We start from the raw sequence: 25211 nt of genomic DNA, 5'->3' as shown, positions 1-25211 counted from the left end.
TTTCAATGACTGTCTTCAGTTATATAGAAAAGCAATTTTTTTGTAGCATTTACCACACAGGTGACATGCATGTGCAGAAGATACATTTTCATGTTTGAAGAGCAAATTTTCAAAACACTCTAGTCTACAGGATACTTTTTCAAGAAGTTGTGGAAATTTAACAAAAGTTCTTCGATGGATTACATGAGTTTCGGTTCCTAGGGCTGTAACATATGATGAGGAAGCCTGACTTTAGGTCACTGGCGGTCTCATCTCACACACAACAACAAACGGACTGAGTGGGTTTGGGATCCCCACACTGTAACATATGATGAGGAAGCCTGACTTTAGGTCACTGGCGGTCTCATCTCACACACAATAACAAACGGACTGAGTGAGTTTGGGATCCCTGCACTGTAACATATGATGAGGAAGCCTGGCTTTAGGTCACTGGTGGTCTCATCTCACACACAATAACAAACGAGCTGAGTGGGTTTGGGATCCCTGCACTGTAACATATGATGAGGAAGCCTGACTTTAGGTCACTGGCGGTCTCATCTCACACACAATAACAAACGGACTGAGTGAGTTTGGGATCCCCACACTGTAACATATGATGAGGAAGCCTGACTTTAGGTCACTGGCGGTCTCATCTCACACACAACAACAAACGGACTGAGTGGGTTTGGGATCCCCGCACTGTAACATATGATGAGGAAGCCTGACTTTAGGTCACTGGCGGTCTCATCTCACACACAACAACAAACGGACTGAGTGAGTTTGGGATCCCTGCACTGTAACATATGATGAGGAAGCCTGGCTTTAGGTCACTGGCGGTCTCATCTCACACACAACAACAGACGGACTGAGTGGGTTTGGGATCCTCGCACTGTAACATATGATGAGGAAGCCTGACTTTAGGTCACTGGCGGTCTCATCTCACACACAACAACAGACGGACTGAGTGGGTTTGGGATCCTCGCACTGTAACATATGATGAGGAAGCCTGACTTTAGGTCACTGGCGGTCTCATCTCACACGCAACAACAGACGGACTGAGTGGGTTTCGGAAATGTGCTTTGTAATTTCCTACCTGTACAATGGCCACGAAGCCGTCCGACAACGTGCCTCTCAGGATAGCATTCCGGGTCGTGCCCACTAACAGCTCCTCTCCATCCACATCTGCGATGGTACGCACTGCCCCAAATTTCTCTGGGATCTACCACATCAGGGATCATTAGCCTTTGGTTCCCATGGACGCAGCATGGCATCACAGAGCACAGTGGGCACATACATGGAGGCCCTGACCTCGCACTCTCGCTCAGGCGCGAGGTCCACGCTCCAGCGGATGACCCTCCTGTCTTTCCCCCCACCGCTGAGAATGCCGCCGCCCTGCAGGACGCAGAGGGTAAAGACGCTGCCTTCGTGAGCTCGCGTCTGCCTCATGATCTGATATGTTTCTGCAAGACAATACAGTGAAGAGAGACAGATATTTGCGATTTATTGTTTCTAAAATAAAAATATCAACCATGACAATCATTCTTAGTTTTTAGTTTATAAATCGCTGCATCTATACATTTTTTAAAAAAAACAAACATGCTTGTCTTTTTTGGTGAGGGATAATCACATTCACATTTATCTGCAAACGGGTTTCCTCCTTGAAAGTAGCTCATTAAATTTTCATTCCAGCAGTTTTAGCAGTTTAATTTCGGCACACAGAGCTCCCTGCCCACGGCTGGCCGCCTTCGAGCCCAGGAATCTGACACACGCTTGTCTGATTCGCTGCCCCGCCAGCTGTCCTTCCTTTCAAAGCTGCGCATCGGACACATGTCAGTAAGTTAAGCGCCATCTGGTGGAGCGGCATAAGACTGGCAGCCATCGCTCCACAGTCCCTGGCTACCAAGCCAGCAGAATTATCCGCTACCGTCGGGCTCGTCTGAAGCCCAGACAGGCTCTCCTACCTTTTGCCCCTTTCCCCAGGGTCTTGGTGTCTGCGGCAGACTTTCCCCATGTCAGAATATTCCCCTCCGAGTCCCCAGTGAGGACGTCCCCCGTCCCACTGAACACAAAGCACTGGATGAATTTTGGCTTCTTGTATTTCTGCGAAAACAGGTATAAATTAACTTTAGTGGAAAACTTGACCTTTCAGTATTTAAATTATCTTTTTATCAGTAGTCGAGGATTTGACGCTAATCATGCTGAATTTCAGCAGGAACATTTTGTATAAAACTCTGTTAAACACCATTTTAATGCATTACTTCTGCTCTGTCATAGTCCTAGATGTTCTGAGCTAGTGACATTTTCCCCAAATAACCATTAGGTTACTGGTAAATCATACATCCAAGTTTATCTGCTGCATCATAAGCCCCTCAATGACCCAGTGGATTTAAGGCATATCCAGTACAGAGCTGGGAGAGAGCAAAACGTGAACTGTCTGGGGGCCCCCGAGGACCGGGATGGGAAACTGTGTCAGTGACACAACATTACTGAGTAAAAGTCTCAGGCAGTCAAAGAAATCGATTAAAACTTTTTTTAAGACTTTAAAAGTCTTTTAGATTTTTCATTGCAGACACAGATCTTTGTGGGGACCTGAAAAATGGTCCCCACAACATCAAAATAACTTGTTTCTATCACATTGTGGGGAACATTTGGTCTCCACAATGTAATATACACATAATCTACACACACACACACACAGACACACACACATATATATATATATATATATACATACACACACACACACAGACACACACACACACACACATATATATATATATATATATATATACATACACACACACACACAGACACACACACACACACACATATATATATATATATATATACATACACACACACACACAGACACACACACACACACACACATACACACACACACACACAGACACACACACATATATATATATATATATATACATACACACACACACACACACACACACACACACACATACACACACACACACACAGACACACACACATATATATATATATATATATACATACACACACACACACAGACACACACACACACACACACATACACACACACACACACAGACACACACACATATATATATATATATATATACATACACACACACACACACACACACACACACACACATACACACACACACACACAGACACACACACATATATATATATATATATATACATACACACACACACACACACACACACACACATATATATATACACACACAAACACACATACACACACATACATACACACACACACACAGACACACACACACACACACACATACACACACACATATATATATACACACACAAACACACATACACACACATACATACACACACACACACACACACACAGACACACACACACACACACACACACACACACAGACACACACACACACACACACACACACACACACAGACACACACACACACACACACACACACACACACATACACACACACACACACACACACACACACACAGACACACACACACACACACACACACACAGACACACACACACACACACACACACACACACACACACACACAGACACACACACACACACACACACACACAGACACACACACACACACACACACACACACACACACACAGACACACACACACACACACACACACACAGACACACACACACACACACACACACACACACACACACTCACCCCAAAGATTCCCTGCTTCTTGCTCAGGGTCCCGCCGCTCAGCGTCCAGAAATAGACGTGCGATTTGCCGCAGGTGACGATGCTGCTGCTGTCACTAGGGCTGAACTCCGCCGCAAACACAGCCTCGTTGGTGGTCTGGGGATGTCAGCTGATCATGAGGGGTGTGGCCACACGCGTGGGCAGAGACACAGGCAGATACACACACACAAACCCAACCTCGCTTGCAGACGGTGGCATACAGACGCGAACAGGCGCAGCTATGCACATGGAGCATCCCTAGGGGGCGCCCCGTTCAGTCTGAAGCAGAGCCTGCCCCCTGCACTGGCAGACAAAAAGTACCAATTTGTACCTTTGAGGGTATAATTACTTGTTACTTGACCCCTGAAGGGTCTACCAGTTGTATCTCAGCTGTAAGTAAATGTAACTTTTACGGTACAGAAATTAACTCTGAAGAACATTTCTGTACCATCGGAAGTTCGTTCATGTTGTTTGTACCTTGGGGAACAAAACTGTCCCAGGGCTGAACCTTTTTCTGACAGCGTGCCCCCACAATCGCGGCTGTGACTGGGGGTCTAGAGGCACGTCTGCAAAGCACGGAGAGCTCAGATGCTGAGGTAGGGGGACCAGGCTGCACCCCAACCCCCGCGACCCCCTCTCTACAAGGCACCAGCACAGCCTGCTGAACAGGAAGCAGGGAGTTTATGTCAAACGGCCCCTTTGGCAGTTTTCGGCTCTGAGAAGCATTTAATGAAGAACTGAAACCGAAAGATCCTGCAGCAGCAGGTTGGCAGAGGAGATGAGGACACAGAGAGGCCCACAGCCCACAAATCGTGGAGGTCCGAACCCCCACGCAGCAGCACACGGCCCGGCTCCACCCCCGACATGCTTCCCAGAATGCACTTCGGTTCAAATCCTGCCTTAAATCCTAGCAAAGGAGGGGGAAGGAGACAAAGAGAGACCTGGAAGCGACCCCAGGCATTCAGGGTACGTGATGTCCATAGAAAGGCCACACCCCAGATATGTATGCTTCTTGGCAACAGAGTCTTTTCAGCAAGAAAAATATGACATCACCTCCGCACTTCCCCAGAAACCCCGGATGCAAATATGCTGGATAAATATTTACACAGTTGCCATGACAACCCAGGAAAAACTACTTTCGGGGAAAGACTTTCAGGGAAGGCTTTAGTCCAGCCGGATGGCCCCCTTCACAGCGGGCATTGCCAATCTTGTTAATCTGGTATTTTCTCCTGATTTGTAAAATAATATTTGTAGTGAAAGTCCTCAAGCACCCAGCAAATTCCACCACTTGACATCTAGTGCTTAATGAGGCTTAATGTCTAGTGAAATGGTGGTGCACAGTGACACTGCCAAGAAGAAAGCAACAAGCTCCACCATGATCTCTGCATGAAGCATCGAGAAGCTCCACCATGATCTCTGCATGAAGAAGCTACAAGATTCACCATGGTCTCGTTATGAAGAAAACTAGAAGGTCTACCTTCATCTCCGCATGCTTGGTCCACTTGGCGCAGTCCCACACAGACAGCGTGTGCTCGTTGGAGTCGTCTATTACACACAGGAAGGTTCCCGAATCCTTCAGAGAATGACGAGAGGAGGAAGCGAGAATGAGACAATGTGATTTCAGTGCATTATGGCTGCCTGCCACTTTTTCAAAAGGTCATCGCATCTCTAACATTCCAGGGCACAAAGCGGCACGTCCACTCAGACAGAGTCTTTCAGAGGAACACTTGGGAACAGCGTTTCCCTTGAGTGAATGCATATCTGCTATTCCTCCCAGAATGCTCAGCATGACATACTGAAGATTACTCGCCTTCACCCTCCTTAGTACTGCCGAGCTAATCTACTGATCATCAGGTCTGCGTAAACAACATGGAGTCGAGTGAAGCACCAGCTACTCCCGTGGTCCTGCAGATACTCACTCCGTGGGAGAAGGCGACACAGCCCACTCCTCTTTCAAAGCTGCCCAGGCCGATGTGCTGCAGGGTGACCAGCGTGGTGGAGCTCCAGATGTGGACGAGGGGCTGTAAAGGCTGAGGGGGTGACACCCGGGCAGAACATGCAGCAGATACAAGAAAACAGACCTCGTCCAGCAACTGAAATCCGGCCGCTGGCCCTCTTTAGGTCAAGACATACTCTGTCCGACTTCACATAGAGGAGAGTCTCTGCTTCCAAATTGACTCTCTTAAAAACCTCTGGCTCTTAAAAAAGTTCATTCAAACAAATGATAAATATGAATCCAATTCATGCTTTCTCTTATTGCTCCTGGCATTCTGTGGGGGACGCCGGCCTCACCTTTCCATCCTTGTCCACTCCGGCCATCTGTCCAGACGCCACACGCACCTTGTCAGGGTGAATGGCGAGGCTAGGGTGAGACACACACAGGTGAGGGAGAGACTCCGCCACGCGTCCAATGGGGACGCAATTCAGAGCCCCGTCAATGGCGTCCCCCGACCAATAATGTGTCAGAAAGTTTAACGCCATTCCCACATCAATTTGGGGGCATTTCATTTACAAATGCTGGCTCTGTCTACACCAGATTATCCGACATATTACAAAAATGCTGAGTGTTTATTTTAGCCTAGATCCGAATGTCATGGTAGGATTTAAAGACCAGGCCAGACCAGGCCAGGCCGAACTAGCCTGGGCCAGAACGAGCCAGGCCGAGCCGAGCCAAGCCAAGCCAAACCAGGCCAGGCTGAACCAACCTGGGCCAGTCCGAGCCAGGCCGAGCCGAGCCAAGCCAAGCCGAACCAACCTGGGCCAGTCCGAGCCAGGCCGAGCCGAGCCAAGCCAAGCCAAGCCGAACCAACCTGGGCCAGACCGAGCCAGGCCGAGCCGAGCCAAGCCAAGCCAAGCCGAACCAACCTGGGCCAGACCGAGCCAGGCCGAGCCAAGCCAAGCCAAGCCAAACCAAACCAAACCAGGCCAGGCTGAACCAACCTGGGCCAGTCCAAGCCAGGCCGAGCCGAGCCAGACCGGGCATACTGACCAGCGCACACAGTCGGTATGCTTGATGTAGTGCCTCTGCGTCTGCTTGTGGATGTGGTAGAGTACCACCACGCAGGCGATGAAGTACACCACCTCCCCCGTCGGCAGCAGGTAGAGGTTCTCTCTGCAGTCCCGCCCCCGGTACCCATAGCTTAACACAAGTCAAGGTGCAGAAAAAGAGGCTTGTGCAAGTAAATTTATTTTGGAATTCAGTTAAATGGCCGTTAAAAATAAGGCCAGGAATGAATCCAATTACCCACGTGGAATCTGGCCTTGGTAATTCTCCCTGGAAAGATAAACAGGGGTGGAGTGACAGAGGGTCTCATAAAGCAGGACCAGCAGGCAGGTCTACGAAGTCCCCTTTCATTTCCCCGAAAATTACAGCCTCATCCCTAAGCCTCAAACCAAGCACAGGCCTGGCAGACAGGGCCCCGCTCTTGCTGACTCAGGAAAATCCACGTCTGTGATGCCAGAAAAGCCCAGAACATCAACGAAGCTGGGAAGGTCGCAAACAGCGCCTTCCCAGATTATGTCAAATGGCAGAACTGAAGAACAACAACGTTATTCGATAGGCCAGAAGGCTACGCAGGCAGCCTTCCTGTAGCTACTTCCCTGCCAAGAGAGAAATCCTAAGGGTTACTTTCAGTGCACATGGGCCTCGATAAGCAGCGAGTTTCGGTTTCGGGCTGCAGATCAGAGGATACACCCAGTCGAGCTCCAGCTTCTCCACAGGGGGCTCCATTCGGAGGTCCTCATAGTTCTGGATGTTGGAGGGGATGTACATGGTGATGGGCCGCCCGCGAATGAACATCTTTATGGAATGACCTGCCAGACAAGCCAGGGCGTTTATGATGGATTCAGGACAGAGGGAGATTACAGCATCCTGTCTCAAGGCTGTAAAATACATTTTCTGGTCACAGTGTTCCTTCGAGGCCTTATAAGTGCACAAATATAGAACAACTGCCATTACATCTTTTAGCAGGCAATGTGCTGGTTATAGCAGGCTAACATTTGTGGTGAAGATTTGAATGTTACTAAGGGAAGATGGTGGCGCAGGAGGTAGTGCTTTCGTTCAGCAACTGGAGGGTTGTAGGTTCAAGCCCTGGTTCCTCCTGACCCCATCAAAGTGTCCTTGAGCAAGACACTGAACCCCAAATTGCTCCCGGTGAGCAGGTCCATGCCTTGCATGACAGCCTCCGCCATGGGTGTGTGAATGTGGATGGGTGAATGTGAGGCGTGAAATGTGAAGCACTATATAAATGCAATCCATTTACCATTTTGAAGTGACTATGAGACATTGTATTTTAGTGTGGGGTAACGATTGTACTTCGGTTTCCACCGTTTTTGAGTAGTTTGTTAAACACTTTAAAAACTAATATCACTGCAATACCTAAATGTGTTAAAACATATATCCTGTTGTGATTGTACTCACAGTTACACGAACATTTCACGATGACAGAAACGTTTTAATATTAAAAATGTATGATGAGCAGTGCTCAGAAAAGTGCAGCATATTTTAACTGCGGTACCGTCCAGAAGGGTTCAGTGTAACACAAAAACTAGCAACAAAATGGACATGTCATGTGACTCCCGAGTGGCTGGTACTTACCCTGCCCATAGGTTCCTCTTCTAGACCCTAAAGAAAGGATCACCATTCAGTACAGAGACAGACAGACAGAGAGACAGACAGACAGACAGAGAGACAGACAGACAGACAGAGAGAGAGACAGACAGACAGAGACAGACAGACAGACAGACAGAGAGAGAAATGGTCAGAATCACACCAAAAAGTTGACAATCAGCTACAGTAGAAGTTTGTGTACCTGGTATTAAGTAACCAGCAAACTCATTAACTGCCACAATTCTAAAATTTCAGTGCCAAACTTCACACGATTCCATTAAAAATGTGCACTAACTGAAATAAGAACAGTACTGCACTCCCTAAAGTGCGACTTGTTTTAATCGCCTTTCTGCCGCTCCACCTCTCTTCACTTCGCAATCACAGCATGACGGCAGTGACACTGCAGCATGTTAGAATAACAGCACAATAATCATCGGCATGTGTGTACAAAAGGATTACAGCAACTAGGAAATGTGCTACGATTCAGTATTTCTCAAGTGTAACGTCGAGCTACCCAGAGAATTAAACTATGCTACACGATGTTGCCAGATTTGAGAGCCTTTACTGCACCGGCACGAATTTCTGCGGCACAAACATGAACGCAGAACCACATAAACACACGAAGATGACATTTAATCATAAGAGCTACTTAAGGGCTCTGTTTTGAGGTTATCGTTCTTCCTAATCTTTATGCACAACATACAGCAAACATCTTGGCATAATCACCCTGCATACGACAGACATTCAGGGCCAGCGGGGGTGGGGGGGGCGGATATGCTTATTTGTAGATTCAGGGACCCCAGCAATATACAACGGCCCTTGGGTATGTAAGATTGGGAGGGGGCTCAAGCTAACATTTTCTCAGGGGGTGTAGCACGTCTTGGTACCCCCATGAACGCAGTAAAGTTGTGCAGCAGTATGACGCATATGAAGAACATCTAGATGAAGAAAATAAACTCAGAAACTATACAACAGACTTCCGAGACCTCAAAAAAATAATACAGCTCTGGTCGTCTTATTCCAAAATGGACATTCTTGCATTAGAAAACAAGAATGGCTCCCAGTTCTAATTGTTATATACCACTGTATTCTGTTATATACAACAACAGAAGGGCTGCATGGTCCATGCATACAGAGACTGGAAGTTTGCAGGACCTGATTCAGGAAATACAGGGAGATGACAGTTCTGATAAGACAAACATAGGATAAGATCAGAGCTGAGAAAACAGATATTCCAAAATGCCTTCTCTCTCACCCCATAAACCTGAGGACCGAAGAGTTCCATGTTTTTTCAAGTAATTTAGTCAGAACCCAAAACTGTTACCTTTGGGGTTAGAGCAAGACCCCAGAGAAAAGGCCGTCATCCATCATTGTGACAGCGCCGGCGCTCGGTGCCAGGCTTCACGACGGAATAATCAGCCTGCATTTAAAACGTCACACTAGTTCTGCCTCCCCAGTAAAAGTGGACTTTAACACTGAAAGCAAATCAGTTTTAAACCTGCCTTCCTGGTGTCCAAGTTTCAATGAAGCCAAATTAACATGCAGGACAAAAGAACGTGGGATTTCTGGATCTAAAAGTCATTCACAATTCACAAGAAATTTTACTCAATTGTGTAATATTTGCACAGCTCACTACCTAAAGAAAAAGTTAGTGAAGCCTTTGGAAGAACAAAGGGAACACACAATGTTTCATATATCAGAACATTTGTTTGCTAAGCAAACCTTCCCTCAGCTGTTCACATAATCACGATGAATGAAGACCTCTGTTAAACTAAATGCAGGAATCACCTGACATAGAAACTCTGACCTAATTAAGTAAACATACAAAGGTAACAAACACACACACACAAAATCCACTGCATCCATACCTGAGTTGGAAATGAGATCTTTCGCTCGGCTGTGAAGACAAACAGAGAACAGGTGCTTAATGTCACTGCAGGTCCTGAATTGGTAACATCAACCAGAGGGACAAGCTGACCTGTCAGAACAACACCTCACAATCCCAAAATACACCTCAACACCTGACAGCAAAGCGGCCCGAGCCCAGGCAGGTCCCCCGGCCCGAGCCCAGGCAGCTCCCCCGGCCCGAGCCCAGGCGGCTCCCCCGGCCCGAGCCCAGGCAGCTCCCCCAGCCAGCCACACTCACTTCTCCAGACTCGGGGAGCGGGTCAGCAGGTTGGTGGAGGACGCAGCCTTCTTGCCCAGCTTCTGCTTGGGTCGGTCCTGGGCCTCCCTGAGCAGCTTGTCGGATGAGCTGTTCCTGCGAACCCTGGAAGAGAGAGACAGGCCATCAGACACCCGTGGCCGAACCTTCCAGAAGGGTCCGGAGACGCACGGCCTCTGAACGATGCTGTTCCCTGTTCCGAAAGCCACTCTGATACCAGCTCCACAGATAAGATACTACGGAGTTCCGTGCAATACTTTCCCTGACGTTCTTTGCACTGTTACTGTTTACTGTTGTCTATTATTTATTGTTACTGTGTATAATGTTTTTTTTTTTTTTTTACCGTTTAGAAGTGTGTATTCAGCTACTATAAACCTGAAAGTTAGCAATAAAGAATCTGTCTATCTACATTAAACAAGATAAAATGGGACATTATGGACAGGAACTGAGATGTATTACGCTCTGCAAGTATCGAACTATGAGGAATGCAGGATTTTTAGAGACTGACCTGGGTACTTAATAAATAACCGGTATATTACACAGCCTATTGTCCTGAAGGTCTGCTCACAGTGTGAGGCAGACATCACTGCCATCACTATTGACTTTGGCTGAGTCAAAGAAAACAGGCTTTGATTTTGGCAAGACGCCCGGGCATAATAGGCTTTCGCTGGAAAATATTACCAGAATTTTCCATCAAGTGGCTTCAAAGAGTTAATTTTCAGTGCATCCTCCTAATATGCGGCTCACAGAGGCTCCCACAAACACCCCCCCCCCATGCACCGCGGCGGAGAGACCCACGCAGACGGACTCCAAAGAAAGACAAGAACACACCCTGGCGAACAAGCGCATTCAGTGCAGAGCGAACGGGCTCAGCCATGCAGGGAAACATGCAGCATGACATCAGCCGAGCCAAGTCGGGGATCAAAAGGATTCCGAGGAAAAAACAAAAATACAAGGATTTGGTTTTGGTCACTGGACAGACATAGCAGAGAAATCCCAAGGCAAATTAGTGCCGATTCAAAGACGGAGGTTTGACACAAACCCAGCAAGAAACAGCTGTGAGTTGGAGACAAATCTGATACGTTCATGAAAATAAGCACACAGTAGCAGTTTTGGTCAGAGAACATCACTGCACTTCACAGAATGCAGCAGTTTGAGTACAGCCCTAACAAACCCTAAACAACCCTTCAATGGCTAAGCATCAGGACACCAGCTGACAGAGCGGCATTCGGCAGTCCTGAAACACCTGCTGATGTTGAGAAGGAGCTGACAGGAACTGACGCGTGTCTAATGAAAGCTACACTAGAATCCAGTTACATTAATCTCGTGATGTATGATTAGGGTTACAAATGTGCTTATTTCCATGCCTTAATCGGTGCATGCGTTCATTTTCCGCATCCCATTCAGTGATTCCGGTTAAATAAAAAAAAAAACAAGGATTAGCGCATGTTAAAGATTTCAGTGTTAATGCCGCATGCTGTGGGAGAGCTTCTCCTCCAGAACCAGAGCCGGGTGCGAGTCTAGGGGCCGCAGAGGCAGCGTCAGGTCGGTAAGGGTTAGGGGGGCTTCCCACATCATGCAGGCAGGGCCACAGGCAGAGGGCGGGGCCATAGGCAGAGGGCGGGGCCATAGGCAGAGGGCGGGGCCATAGGCAGAGGGCGGGGCCACCGGCAGAGGGCGGGGCCACCGGCAGAGGGTGTGGCCACGTGCAGAGGGCGGGGCAGCCCATACATGTGGGCTGGGCCAGATGAGCAGGGCGTGGACACAGGCGGGACGCAGGGTGGATGTTTGTCCCCCTCCTGGACGGGGGACAGGGGCTGGCTCCTGGAAGCTGCATTCTTGGCCGAGCCGGGTGGACAGGAGCCTACAGCGGCAACCAAGGCAGGTGGCTGAACAGCGTCCATCCTGGCCTTGCCCTGGCCTTCCGGGCTGTCGTCCTTGGATGTGATCGCCTCCTGCTGGCTGGCAGGGTCCTGAACGAAGGCACCAACGCAGCTTGGTCTTATGGGCTCCTCCACCACGGCTCTCCAATCGCGGGCTCCCTCACATGCTCCCTGGACCTCCTTTGGGGCCTCCTCCCCCAGCATAGCGTCTGCCAGCAGAGCATCCTCCAGCGACAGGCTCTGCAGCGCCCTGGTCTGGGCCAGGGACGCCTTACTGGTCGGCAGAGTGCAGTCCGTTTGGGTGGCCCTGTCGTGGGTGACCAACCCCAGTCCGTACCCAGAGGCGTTGAGGTGCACCTTGGGGACCTCGCCGTCCTCGTCCTTACCGGCATGTGACACTTGGCTAGAAGCAGGCACCATGACATCAAGAGCGCCCCCAAGAGGGCAGTTATTGAAAGAGCAAGAAAGAAAACAAAAAGTTATAACAAGGATAGAAAGATGTAGGTGCCACAAAGTCACACAGCTCTCTCTTCTAAACTCTCATACATGTTTAATGATACGCTGCCGTTTTTATGAGCACAGATGTACATTAATTCTTTAGTTTTCACATATGCCATCATTTTCTCCTAATAATATTTACAGACAGACAGACAGACAGACAGACAGACAGATAGAATGCAATATGATTTTTCATTTGTACAGGTACACATGCCTTGTCTTGCTCTCTCAGGAGATAAATACAGAGGTGAGAGTGAAGCCTGGGCTCAGAGCAAAGGGACGCCAACCTTTCCAGGGTCCCGGGGTCAGTTTTCAGGGTTAAGGGTCTCGCTCAAGGGTCCAAAGGGATATAATCACTCTGCTGGCTATAGGATTTCTACCAGTGACCTTCTGCAGGTACAGAGAGTCAGTGTTCGGGAAATCTGAATTTAACGGGCCAGTATCAACTGGGCCAAGAATCCAGTTTAGGCTGAATCTCTGCTACCCTCCCCAAAGGTGTGTTTCTGAAAGGTCACAGTGGAGTATGAAGCGGCTGCTGATGTCAGAAAATTATTAATAAACCGGCTCTGTGAAAATGGGCAACCAACCATTTGCGAAGAGTCTAGTGTTTTCACATTGTCTGCATTTTCTGAAAAGGATGAACAAACCACCTGCGCATAGGTGCCAACGTGTGAAGGTGGAGCCCCCACCTCACGGCTCCCCGCTGCACTGCCCCCCGTCACCAGCCGCCCCCCCACCCCCTACCTGCTGCAGGAGTGCTGGGGGATGTCCGAGTTGGTGGATAGTTTCCGCGTCCTGGAGAAGCCGTCCAAGCAGAAGGAGTGGTTTAGGGTCCGTGCAGCAGATGGGTTTACTGGGAAGGGGAAGGTGAACACACACACACACACACACGCACACCCACACACACACGCACACACACGCACGCACACACACACACATGTGATCCATATGGCAAATAACTGAAAACAGAGGCTCCATCACCCTCACTGCCAGTCCGCTTTCTGTCTACGTGTTATTTCACCTTTTCTTCATTAAAATGCTTTCCATTTTCCATCCTTTTTTAAATAGCCAATTTCATTGCTGCACAAATAACCAAGTAAACAAGTAAAAAAAGTTGCTTATATAAATATGAAAGAAGGAATCTATCATTCACACAGAATTACTGGAAAGAAACGCCAAAGGGTTTCTGCCGGTCCTAAGCGGAGCTTGACACAGGACGTTTGTTCAGTGGACCCGCAGCACCGGCAGCTGGTGCCCAGCAGGGGGCGCCGCACCTGCGATGATGTGCTGCCGCAGAAGTGGGATCTGCTGCTCGTGCACGTGAAGCCTGCGCAGGGCATCCGCCAGCGACGACTTCAGCAGCGTGATCTCGTCCTCCTGCGCTTGCAGACGCACCTCCATGAGGGACACGCGGTCAGAGGACTCCACACTGCTGTCGGCCGACACGTCGTCTGCAGGGGAGAGCAGGGAAGTTATTATACCGCATGGAGGAGCAGGGGCCATGGGGTCATCACCCGGGGGCCCACAGGATCGTCACCAAGGGTCCCCATGGCCATCATCCAGGGGCCCACAGGATCATCACCAGGGGACTGCATGATCGTCACCCAGGGGCCCACAGGATCATCACCCAGGGGCCCACAGGATCATCACCAAGGGTCCCCATGGCCATCATCCAGGGGCCCACAGGATCATCACCAGGGGCCCGCATGATCGTCACCCAGGGGCCCACAGGATCATTATCCGAGAAACTTGTTATGTTACAGTGGTAAGTTTCCAATGAGGTTTCCGTTAGTTCAGCTGAGGTCCATAAAGACAGAAATACAGGAATCCAAATAACAGGAGACATGTTCTACAGTTCTGAGATGATTACACAAAAACCAAAACCAAAAAATATACTATGTCCTGGTCGGCAATCACTAGACAGTGTAGGAGATGTTATAGGAAGAGTGTAAGAGGAGGTCACTTCCGATTCTACAACTCTGAAAAGAGGAAGTCACGCCAGAAAACGGCATTTTGGGAAGGGGGGGAACAAAGATGGATTAGCGCAGGGAGACAGGCTCGCCGAGTGATTTACACTGCGAGAAACACCCAGCTAGGCACGTTTGTCCTGACTGCAAAACACCTAGAGGAAGCCCAGCCCAGCACTGTAAAGCTCATCTGTAAGGTTGGGTGCTGGCAATGCCCCCCCCCCCCCCACCACCGTGGGTGTGGCCATGCAAATCGCCGCACCAGTAAGGAACGCCCTGTCATGACATAACTTAAACATGCGGCATCAGTAGGAGATTCCCAAGATTTATAGCTCGTTAAAAGCTTTCGCCTCTGGTGATTTCATTCATTTGTTGAGTTCATACATAATTTCACATGATCCACAAATCTTCCATAGCCACCTTTCTAGTAAAAGGCTGCACTGTCAGCCTGGATGAGATGCTGGGCCGACACTGGCTGGGAACACGCTCACCACACACAACAGCCGCGTCCTCTAACTGTGGCTTTTGAGACTTGGGAAGGAAATGGGAAGCTAGCTGGGTCCATGGACGGCAAGGGGACCACAAGCAAAGCCTGTGGGTTACATAAAATAGATAGCAGGCAGTGACGAAGACAGCTAACAAGTTAGCGGGTAGGACCTCAAAATGCAGCGTATGTGAGACTGACCGGACATACTGGGCCATCAAGGAACAGCAGGTCAGCGTCAAAGCAACAAGAAAACAGCAGATGCTAAAAGGTGGTCTGATTACAGCTGGGGGAGCAGCACAAGGGAGATGTAGAGCCCCCCCCCCCCCGCTCCACAACACCTCAGGGCCTCATGTGTGGAGAATTTATGTTATTATACTTTTAGGGGCACTGGAGGAGAACAGAGTCGGACAGTAAAAGCATGTGATGGAATAGTGCTCAGGAGGAAGGTTTAAAGCAGGCTGCTGGGCACAAAGACACACACACACACACACACACACACACACACACACACGCACACACATATACAGACAGACGGGCACAAAGACACACACACACACACACACACACACACACAGATACACACAGACACGCATGCCCCTCTCAGGCCCCTTCTTGCACAGTTTTTCTGTGCTCGCCTGGTTACCTGAGGTAGTTTGAGGAGGGGGGTGAGCAGGCAGGGGAATGGGAGGCACTGCCAGCGACACATAGCTGTAAATGGCCACACACGCCCGCTCAGGCACACGGGCCACGCCCACCTTTGCGGCCTATGGCTCCCACCTTGGGACCAGTCGTACCAGCTTCCTGTCAGGTCTGTAACCAATAATAACCTCCGAGGGATGGGGAGGGGTGACAGTAATGGAAACCAAAAACGACATTTCTTAAGGGCGGGAGCCAGGCTCGCACCGAACAAGTCAAAAAAGTGAGGCGCGCGTCGCGATCCAAAGCCTTTGCACAGCCTGGCATTCAGCTTTACGACTGACCATCACACTGCTAAGCGAAGAAGCCAAGTGCCCTCCGTACATTTACAAGCTGACATCCCCCAGCAAAACAAAAAGACGTGTGAGGCTGCGTTTCCGAGCCAGCGAAAGCCTACACTGTTTTTGTGGGATCCAGGCTCGGCACAGGGCAGTCACACTCGCCCGTTTTCAGGGCGTCCGTTCAAATATTCCTGAACAGCTCAAGGAAAAGCAGAGCCATGCAAACATTTAAAGCTCAGTGACATTTAAAGCTCAGCGAAGCTTAAGGATGAGGACGGCCCGGTGTGACTCCTGCCGTCTACCGAGAGCGGCAGATAAATCACGAGAGAGAGACATTTACGGGCTGACTGTGTGCTTGTGAGGCTAAATCATCTTAGCATGGTGTCGTAAGCTGCACGACTTTCCGTTTCATTTCCTATTTTACATCCCGCCAACAAAGGCATCGCCATGAAATTCCTGTGGAAATTTTCGTTTACAGCTGCAAATTACACAGCAGAAGTGCGCGGATGTACGTACACAGTCACACACACACACAGACATACACACAAACACGCACACACACACACACACACACAGACACACACAGACACGCACACACACACAGACACGCACACACACAGACGCACGCACAGGACAGGCACAGACACGACCCGATGAGATTCCACTGTCAACGCCTCTGTTTTAAACCAACACGGCTGCAGCATAGGGCACTGGGAAATGCGATGGGCCTGACACATTCGCTGCTTACAGTCTTTCGCATTGGGAAATGCGACGGGCCTGACACATTCGCTGCCCACCACCTTGTACAGCTACAAACCCTTTCCTTACTTGTGCTGGAAAATGTCTAAACTTCCCAGTGTCTAACCGAGGTATTCGAGGTAATCTAGTCAATAAGCAGCGTTTCTCTAAGATGCCACCATATGCAAAAACATCAATCATGGTGCACTATTTAAATCTCTGTACTTCACTGGGTGCTGTTTATATGAGGCAAGCTCCTCTGGGTCCTAAGGGAGGTCGGATTGCAGTCATCCACGGTCAACATGGCATGAAAGGGGGCATGGTGTAAATGGTGACGGCAAAGGCCCGAGGAGACCAGGCAGAGCGGGTGAACTCCCGGCCCGGCCCGGCCGGGCCCAGCCTTCAGACGAGAATGAAAACCGACTTTGTTCTCTTCATTTTCACTCTGCAGTTGTTTGTTCCCAGTCGCAGGAATGTGGACGGTGCAGTTTTTGCACGGTTAGGAAGGATTCCTCAAGGCTCTTTCCGGAACGTTCCTCCTCCCAGCCTGCATTAGCACCCGAGTCCATCATGGGAAATGAAAGAAGCCCAAAGGGACATTTACATGTTTAGCAGACACCTTTGTACACAGCGACATACCAAGCGAAGCAGACGGTGTAAGCGGAGGAGCTGACTAGGCTGAGCTTCCAGTGCATGTTCAGGAACCGGCGTAAGGGCTATCGGAGCAGGAGTGGCAGCCTTTAGGGGACACAGTTAGTAGGCAAACCGAATGGCTTAGGAGATGGAGGGGGGCTTAATTTTTGGAGCATGAGGCAGGCCAAAGAGGAAAAGAGAGACCAGCAGAGAACCCATAAGCGTGCGGTGAGCATGAGGCAGGCCAAAGAGGAAAGGAGAGACCAGCAGAGAACCCATAAGCGTGCGGTGAGCATGAGGCAGGCCAAAGAGGAAAGGAGAGACCAGCAGAGAACCCATAAGCGTGCGGTGAGCATGAGGCAGGCCAAAGAGGAAAGGAGAGACCAGCAGAGAACCCATAAGCGTGCGGTGAGCATGAGGCAGGCCAAAGAAGAAAGGAGAGACCAGCAGAGAACCCATAAGCGTGCGGTGAGCATGAGGCAGGCCAAAGAGGAAAGGAGAGACCAGCAGAGAACCCATAAGCGTGCGGTGAGCATGAGGCAGGCCAAAGAGGAAAGGAGAGACCAGCAGAGAACCCATAAGCGTGCGGTGAGCATGAGGCAGGCCAAAGAGGAAAGGAGAGACCAGCAAAGAACCCATAAGCATGCGGTGAGCATGAGGCAGGCCAAAGAGGAAAGGAGAGACCAGCAGAGAACCCATAAGCGTGCGGTGAGCATGAGGCAGGCCAAAGAGGAAAGGAGAGACCAGCAGAGAACCCATAAGCGTGCGGTGAGCATGAGGCAGGCCAAAGAGGAAAGGAGAGACCAGCAGAGAACCCATAAGCGTGCGGTGAGCATGAGGCAGGCCAAAGAGGAAAGGAGAGACCAGCAGAGAACCCATAAGCGTGCGGTGAGCATGAGGCAGGCCAAAGAAGAAAGGAGAGACCAGCAGAAAGGAGAGACCAGCAGAGAACCCATAACCATGCGGTGAGAAGGGCCGAGGGACACGCCCCGGGGGCAGCCCGGGGCCTGAGACCACCGCAGGCTCAAGACCCACCAACCACGTGGAGCCCATCTGGACAGAACATCTGTCAGTGACTATAATGCATGAGACAGCATTACATGACCCTCATCTCCACAGCTGGGTCCAGCCTGGTTGGCTGACCGACCCAATCCGGCATTTGAGCCAGAAGACATATTTAATTAAAAATAACTCAGAGTGACTAAGAAATGCAGCCATACAAGCAGCAGACCTTTACTGAAAAGACACACAAAGGTACAGGGACAAACGAAGATGGTCTCCCTGCCGGCCCCTGGAGGATGGTCCCTCCCAAGGTTTCTTCCTTCTTGGGAGTTTTTCCTTGCCACTGTCACCTATGACTTACTCACTGGGGGCCCAAATGGGTCCGGAGGCTGTTTCTCAGGTAACACCTCCTAGCTGCTTAATGTTTTACTGCATGACAAACAATCCAGAAAATCAGCTCCATGTGGGCAGTGCTGGCGATTGGTGCGGGTCCCTGGGGTTTGGGGGCCCCCTGTTGGCCACAAAGAGTCCCGAAGCGACTCTTTCTGTGACCAAATGAATTGCCATGTTGTTTTTCCTGGTGTCCATATATTAATATATGTATGTATGTGTACAACTGACTACTGTGGAATAATAAGAGTTAGAAACACAGACAAGTGCACTGCAAGTTCCGTCCCACGGAGACGCTTGGGAGTCATTCATCAAAACAAGAATGTGAAAAACAGAGGAACAGCCAGGGACACCTGGTGGCTAAAGAATTTACAGGCTGAAATCTTCGCTAAGGGCTCGTATCTCACTTAATGACTTCCTCGTGGGGTTTTTAATTGCCACAAGCGATGATATTTTTGCTCAGTTCAGTGAGTAAATGTGCCGAGTCCTTAGCTGCCGTCCGGCTTTCGAGTTGCCAGCTTAGACGTGACAGCCATTTAATTCCCCCCCCCAGCCATGTGCCTGAAGTAGCCCTTTGCTGTCTATCTGCTTCTGGAACCAGCAGCCACATGCTACTCAGACCGCTTCTGTTTCCATGGCGACTGCAGACTGGCTCCTTCTGAGTGCAGATGGATGGAGACACAGTCTGACGTTCCGCTTAGACCTGCCCGCCATTCCTTCTGACTGACCCACACCTCCATCCATTTCACCGCCATTTTACCTGAGCTGGGTCACCAGCGTTCGTGCTACATCTATCCATCCAAAATCTAACCAGAGGACACCCTGGTTGGACTGTTTGATGTTGCAGTTAGGGCTGGGAAATGTATCGCGTTAATGTGATACATTCATTTTGAAGCCCTTTAAAATGGCGTTAAGTTTAAAGGCTTCTTTGGTCACGCTGCCCCACACAGTATATTGTTGATAGTATCACAACGTGAATCTGTTGTAGCGTAACTGATATGTTAGCACCCAAGTCCAATACTGGTGATGGCCAGTTCATTCCAGTAAATTGGTCGAACTGGTTTTCAGATCTAAAAGAATCAAACCTTTTCTACATCCATGCGCTGCACAGGTCAAAGTCTTAGATTTGGAATCTAAAAATATTGATCAAATTATCATATAAAACACACAGCAACTTTTTTTTTATTCACTTACATTTGCTTTTCATAGACTGACTGTAGCCAATGTGCTTTCAGTGCTCTTCTGCATACCATAATCGGGTGTATTTGTGCAGTGTGCATGCCCCACCGTATGGTTATGGTGGCTCACTACTCCCCAGTAATGATGGCCAAAATGATGCACCCGGAGGAAGCCCCACAATGATGCAGAGAGACCATGCAAACTCCACACACTGTGCCACCAGTTTAGACAATGAAGTTGCATAACTTGAGTCTGTCTTGAAAAGAAAGTTAATGTGTTATGGGAATGGGCTTGTGACAATGTACTCCACTCTGTGTTATTTCTACTAAAAATTGGGGATTCAACATATAACTATTTCTGAATAAGAGTTGTAATATTAGTTGCGATTAATTGCGATTAATCACAGAAAATAGTGTAATTAATCAGCTAATTAAAAAAAAACTGATTCTAAGCCCTATTTACAATTTATTATTTTTAAACGTCTGCTCGTCTTGTAGCGTTATAACAGAAGTACCAAACGCGAACACAAACTGTAACCCTAACCGTAACCCAAACCACCTCATACGCGCCGTTATTGATTTGGTCACGGTGTAAAATTGGGCCGCTTTGGTCTGCGAGTTTTGCAAACAGGAGTAGGAAAACAATTCTGCCACTGAACACAGATGATCAGATCCTGATTACAAAGATCCTGGCTGAAGCACGACGTGACCAGACACAGACGTCCAGTATCACGGCGTCCCGCCGCTGTCGTTCGGAGATGAGGCCAGGTTTAAATATAAAGTCACCTGAGGCCTTGTGGGAAAAAGCAGCAAGCAAAATTATAAATACAGCTATGACACAGAAAGCTTCTCTTCTCAGAACAGGCAGCGCGTCACTCCCTCTCGCCAAGAGCATTTCTCAATCTTAATAGGCGACACCTCAACTGTGACTGGATTTAATGAATAGCAGGTCTATTGCATCGGCGGATCACATGTCAGCAGAAATTAGGCCACGTTCCTCAGCCCAGTGGGGCACTGCAGATAGGGGAAGTTAGCGAAGACAGGAGCCAACTTCAGGGAGGGAGAGCTGAAGGGTGAGTTTGGGAGACAGATCCAGAGGAATTAAAATCACAGGCAAAGCGGATATCAGCGATCTGTCTATAGTGACCAGTGGGGGGGGGGGGGGGGGGGTGAAGCAATCTCTGTCACCAAGAAGGAAGCAGAAGCAGAATCATGAGGAAATGTACTGTGGCTCAGGATGGTCAGAGGTGGATGTGAGAGTCCTGGGCTGTGACTCACGGCACACGACTGTCATAACCGTGCTGTCCTACAGACGCACAAGCACTCAGCGATGCTGGTTCCAGCTCGTCCCAGTGGCAGAGGTCAGACGTGGACTTCACCCCCCTACAGACACCCCTGCGAAATCACAGGCACATTAACTTCACACTTGTCCCCAGTGATGCCTGTCAAACGGAGATGGCCTCCTACCATCTGTGGGCTTTGTGGATGCTGCCTTACACATTTCTAGCGCCTCTACCTCATCCCCTGTGAACCGCACTTTGAAACCCCAACAACCTGATCTGGACTATTCAAGCAGCCAAACTGGGCCACCTACTCAGGTGTGTGACCTTCTAGACCCTGTAGAACTTCAAACACCCCTATTCCTCCGCACTTCATGTGTGATGTCCCAAAGCGAGCCGCAGTTCAGGACCCGCACTAGCGGGGGCGGCATTCGTAAAGACCACCGTCTCAGCCTGCCGTCCGCCCCCCCACTTCCTGTGCAGCTCAGAGAGGTGTGACTTGCCACCTACGGGCCGACGCACCACATCCTGCCCCGGGGCACAGAGCGTGTGATTCTACGGCTCACTGTATGGGACCGGGGCATGGGGGGGAATGCGAAAACCACACGGGGGGGCCTCGCAAAGGTCGGGACACAGCCGGAGTGGACAACCACATCTGGCAGGCCATGACGAAATCGTAATAGTTGGAAACGACCACTTGCTGACAATTTTTTTTGTAAAAAAAAAAGGGTGATTAAATAGGGTCGGGATCAGGACAAGGCGAGGGAGGGGGTGTCAGAGCCAGAGGCATCTCAGTTCTGATGAGCCACGGGCGAACATTTCCAACAAAGCACGAACTTCCTACGGCCCGTTCCGCACCGTTCAACAGGTGGCGGCGTTCTGAGGCTACAGGCTACATCGGAAAGGCTTCGACGCCCGGTCTCCAAGCGGGGGAGCCTCGACACTCTCACAGCGCGCCAGGCATCACGCAGCATATGCTGCAGTTTACAGTGTTTTTCAGGAGCACACATTTACAGAGCAATAAAACGAGACGAGGAGGGTGGTCCAGCCAGAGGCTACCGTTACCGACAATACCTCCGTTAAAAAGGCGCCAAAGCGCTACAGCCTAACCTTAAAAAGTCATTTCGCAGGCTTTATAGTTTTGGAAGCGGTCGGGAAAGCGAAGCGCTGTTCGACACGACATGACAAAATTAAAATGCACATTTGTACAGCTGTGGGCTACCGGTCGGGTGTTTAGACAAGAGCTCATCCAACGGAGGATGAGATCCAGCGTTAAGGAGACAGGGAAGCAGGACGCAGAATCAGCCAGCCAATAAAGGGGCCACTTCAAAACTGTAACTGTGAATTTTACTTTTTTAGTTTTAAAGACCATGAATACATATGAACAAATAAATATATAACCCCCAGATGCAAAAACGCAAACACTCTAACCAGAGTATTACTAAAAAATACAGGGGTTTTATTTCACCCACCGGAGTGTCACAAGTGGTCCCTTGTTTGTTTTTCGTTTACAGCCGCACGGCGTTACGAAGGGACTGATAAACCAGCAGGCTGTGAGCTGTTGCGCATTGCTAAACATCCGTACTATTTCACAAATACATTTTCCAGTGTTTCTATCAGGGTTAGGGTTAGTTAATTAGTCTGCGCGTGACGGTTTATGAAACCTAACCCAGGTTAATAATATAATATAATGCGCACACAACCAAAAATCTGCGAGTGACAACTTTGTTCTGCAGAAACATCTAAATACTAAATACGTCTAAATACTGTGGAGGTTTCAGATTAATTTTAATGAATAATTTCTATCACCGAGCATATTACCAACGACGAACATCGCTGGCTGTCCACAATTACTGCTGCAAATGCAAAAAACACACCCACACGCATTTTCAGGGAACGGGGGTAATAGTGAGTGGCAATTAAAGTCAAGATGTTCAGTTTAAAACCAACAAGATACCGAATCGTTTCGCTTCATACATTACATGGTATTAGGCTATATTCGATATGAAGGATAAAACTGACTTACCGAGGCTATTTCCCAAGCCATCCATGACGCCTGAGTGTTTATTTCCAACAATTTGTTTTTGTTAAGTGTTAATCTTTTGGCCTTTTCCTCCGTCTCTGGACACCCGGAGCTGTGAGGCAGCGAGGCGCCTCACCGCATCAGTCCTCCGCCGCAGTCGGGACGGCGGCTCGGCTGCGATCGTACCGCGTATCGGCGCACATTTATTCGCCTTTAGAAATCAGACTGAAAGCAAATCCAGGAAATGAGCAGTGCAACGAGGTGGAAAAAAAAAACACATTCAGCTGCACTTTCTGTTTATTCCTACAAAACCAGTGTCGGTGTAAAAACCAGTAAAAACAAAACTTTACGCAACTTCTAACTATGTTTTTTCTCAACTTTATTTTCAATCATATTTGCACACGAGCGTATCTATCTGTCTCTCTTTGTATTCTTTCGAAGTGTCGTTAGCGATACTATATATGTGCACCAGTTAACAATACTGGATGCGAACCAGTACCTCCTGGGTCCAGTAAGGAGTTTCATGCAGCTCATGTGCGGGTTCGGTGAGAAAAGCACATGATATTCCTCTAATAAGCGATGTGAACAACCAGGCTTGGGTGTAAACGAAAAGCACTGCTGGGGAGGGGGCATTTTCCTGAACAGTCATGCGCCGCTGTGCGGTAGATCGGTGTACTGCATCCCACAACAGTAACTGTACTTGTTATTCAGATATGTTTGCGGAACCGAAGTTCAGCTACCAAGGCTTTACCAGAGAAAAAAAAATTATTCGGCACCTCCGTGGCATTAACAAAGTGATTTAGTTATCTCTTTAAGTTGCTCTCAAAATTGCGTATTCATGTTTACCCTGCAATGTAAAACACACTTGAGATACTAAACCAATAATTGTCATAAAAGCATAACATAGCCTGCTTCCTAAGTTTAAATGCCTCCTTATTTTTTTTATTGCACTTACTCTCTTACTGTATTTTTCACCGGATTTATGGGAACTGAGATTTACCTTGATGATATTGCGTCTCCTTGAGGATGAAACCCTGAACTACCCATGACAATACGGAGAATATCCTGCAGTTTTAATAGCCTCTAATTTCCATCCATTTCCCATAAAGACTCATCCAGTGCAGGGTCACGACAGCCGGGCGGCCGGTAGCAGGAAGAAGGGGCTGCACCCTGGACGGCACGATACACCGATACACCGATACCAGCACAAAAGGGGAAGTTTAGCAATACCAGTACATTGTAATACACGCATATGAATGTGCTATTGACTGACCCAAGGCTAGAGGTAGTGGCAGTTTACACAGAAAAGGTTTTATTTGCCATTTGTACAAAGGAAATCTTTATTTTTCACATATTCCTATGAGACACTAAGTTTCAGGTCAGAAGCCAGAGTCTCGATCAAACAGTGCTCTGCCAGACGGGGGGTTTGAACCCATGACCTTCTGAATGCAGGCACAGTACTCAAGCGAAAATTTTATTGGACTTGCATTTTTGGAATTTTGTTGAATTTTGTTTTGGAGTTGTTGAATTCTTGAGACGGCGCCTGTCTGAGCTCCCGCTGCAGAGCGGCTGAGGACGCCTGCATCCAGCGCAGCGATCGCTTCGTAACATGCTCACGAGGTTCGCCGGGTCTCTCTCCTGCATGGTTTGGGTGCAGCTCC

The 25211-nt window shown here is 48.9% G+C and overlaps 1 protein-coding gene across 4 annotated transcripts in view; it reads right to left on the bottom strand.

Moving 5' to 3' along the window:
- Positions 1-24170, bottom strand: part of LOC125719896 (echinoderm microtubule-associated protein-like 3) — a 29820-nt gene extending 5650 nt beyond the window's left edge. Inside the window, exons 1-17 of one of the 4 annotated variants that reach the window (XM_048994737.1) lie at positions 24050-24170; positions 23554-23775; positions 14150-14326; positions 13620-13728; positions 12226-12780; positions 10477-10599; positions 10199-10227; positions 8319-8345; positions 7414-7534; positions 6711-6860; positions 6014-6083; positions 5641-5751; positions 5199-5294; positions 3704-3838; positions 1941-2079; positions 1288-1439; positions 1073-1198 (exon numbers count right to left, since the gene is read on the bottom strand). In XM_048994737.1, the coding sequence (XP_048850694.1) occupies positions 1073-1198; positions 1288-1439; positions 1941-2079; positions 3704-3838; positions 5199-5294; positions 5641-5751; positions 6014-6083; positions 6711-6860; positions 7414-7534; positions 8319-8345; positions 10199-10227; positions 10477-10599; positions 12226-12780; positions 13620-13728; positions 14150-14326; positions 23554-23578 (2145 nt within the window). In that variant the 5' untranslated portion in view covers positions 23579-23775; positions 24050-24170. Of the gene's footprint in view, positions 1-1072; positions 1199-1287; positions 1440-1940; positions 2080-3703; positions 3839-5198; positions 5295-5640; positions 5752-6013; positions 6084-6710; positions 6861-7413; positions 7535-8318; positions 8346-10198; positions 10228-10476; positions 10600-12225; positions 13495-13525; positions 13590-13619; positions 13729-14149; positions 14327-23553 lie in introns of those variants that run through there. The other 3 variants (XM_048994738.1, XM_048994740.1, XM_048994739.1) reach the window with 3 other exon arrangements.
- Positions 24171-25211: the final 1041 nt, after the last annotated feature.

This window comes from Brienomyrus brachyistius, chromosome 24 (genome assembly GCF_023856365.1).
Source record: "Brienomyrus brachyistius isolate T26 chromosome 24, BBRACH_0.4, whole genome shotgun sequence".
Lineage (NCBI taxonomy): Eukaryota > Metazoa > Chordata > Actinopteri > Osteoglossiformes > Mormyridae > Brienomyrus > Brienomyrus brachyistius.
The sequence above is the reverse complement of the archived record's forward strand: the minus strand, read 5'-3'. Positions and strand labels throughout refer to the sequence as shown.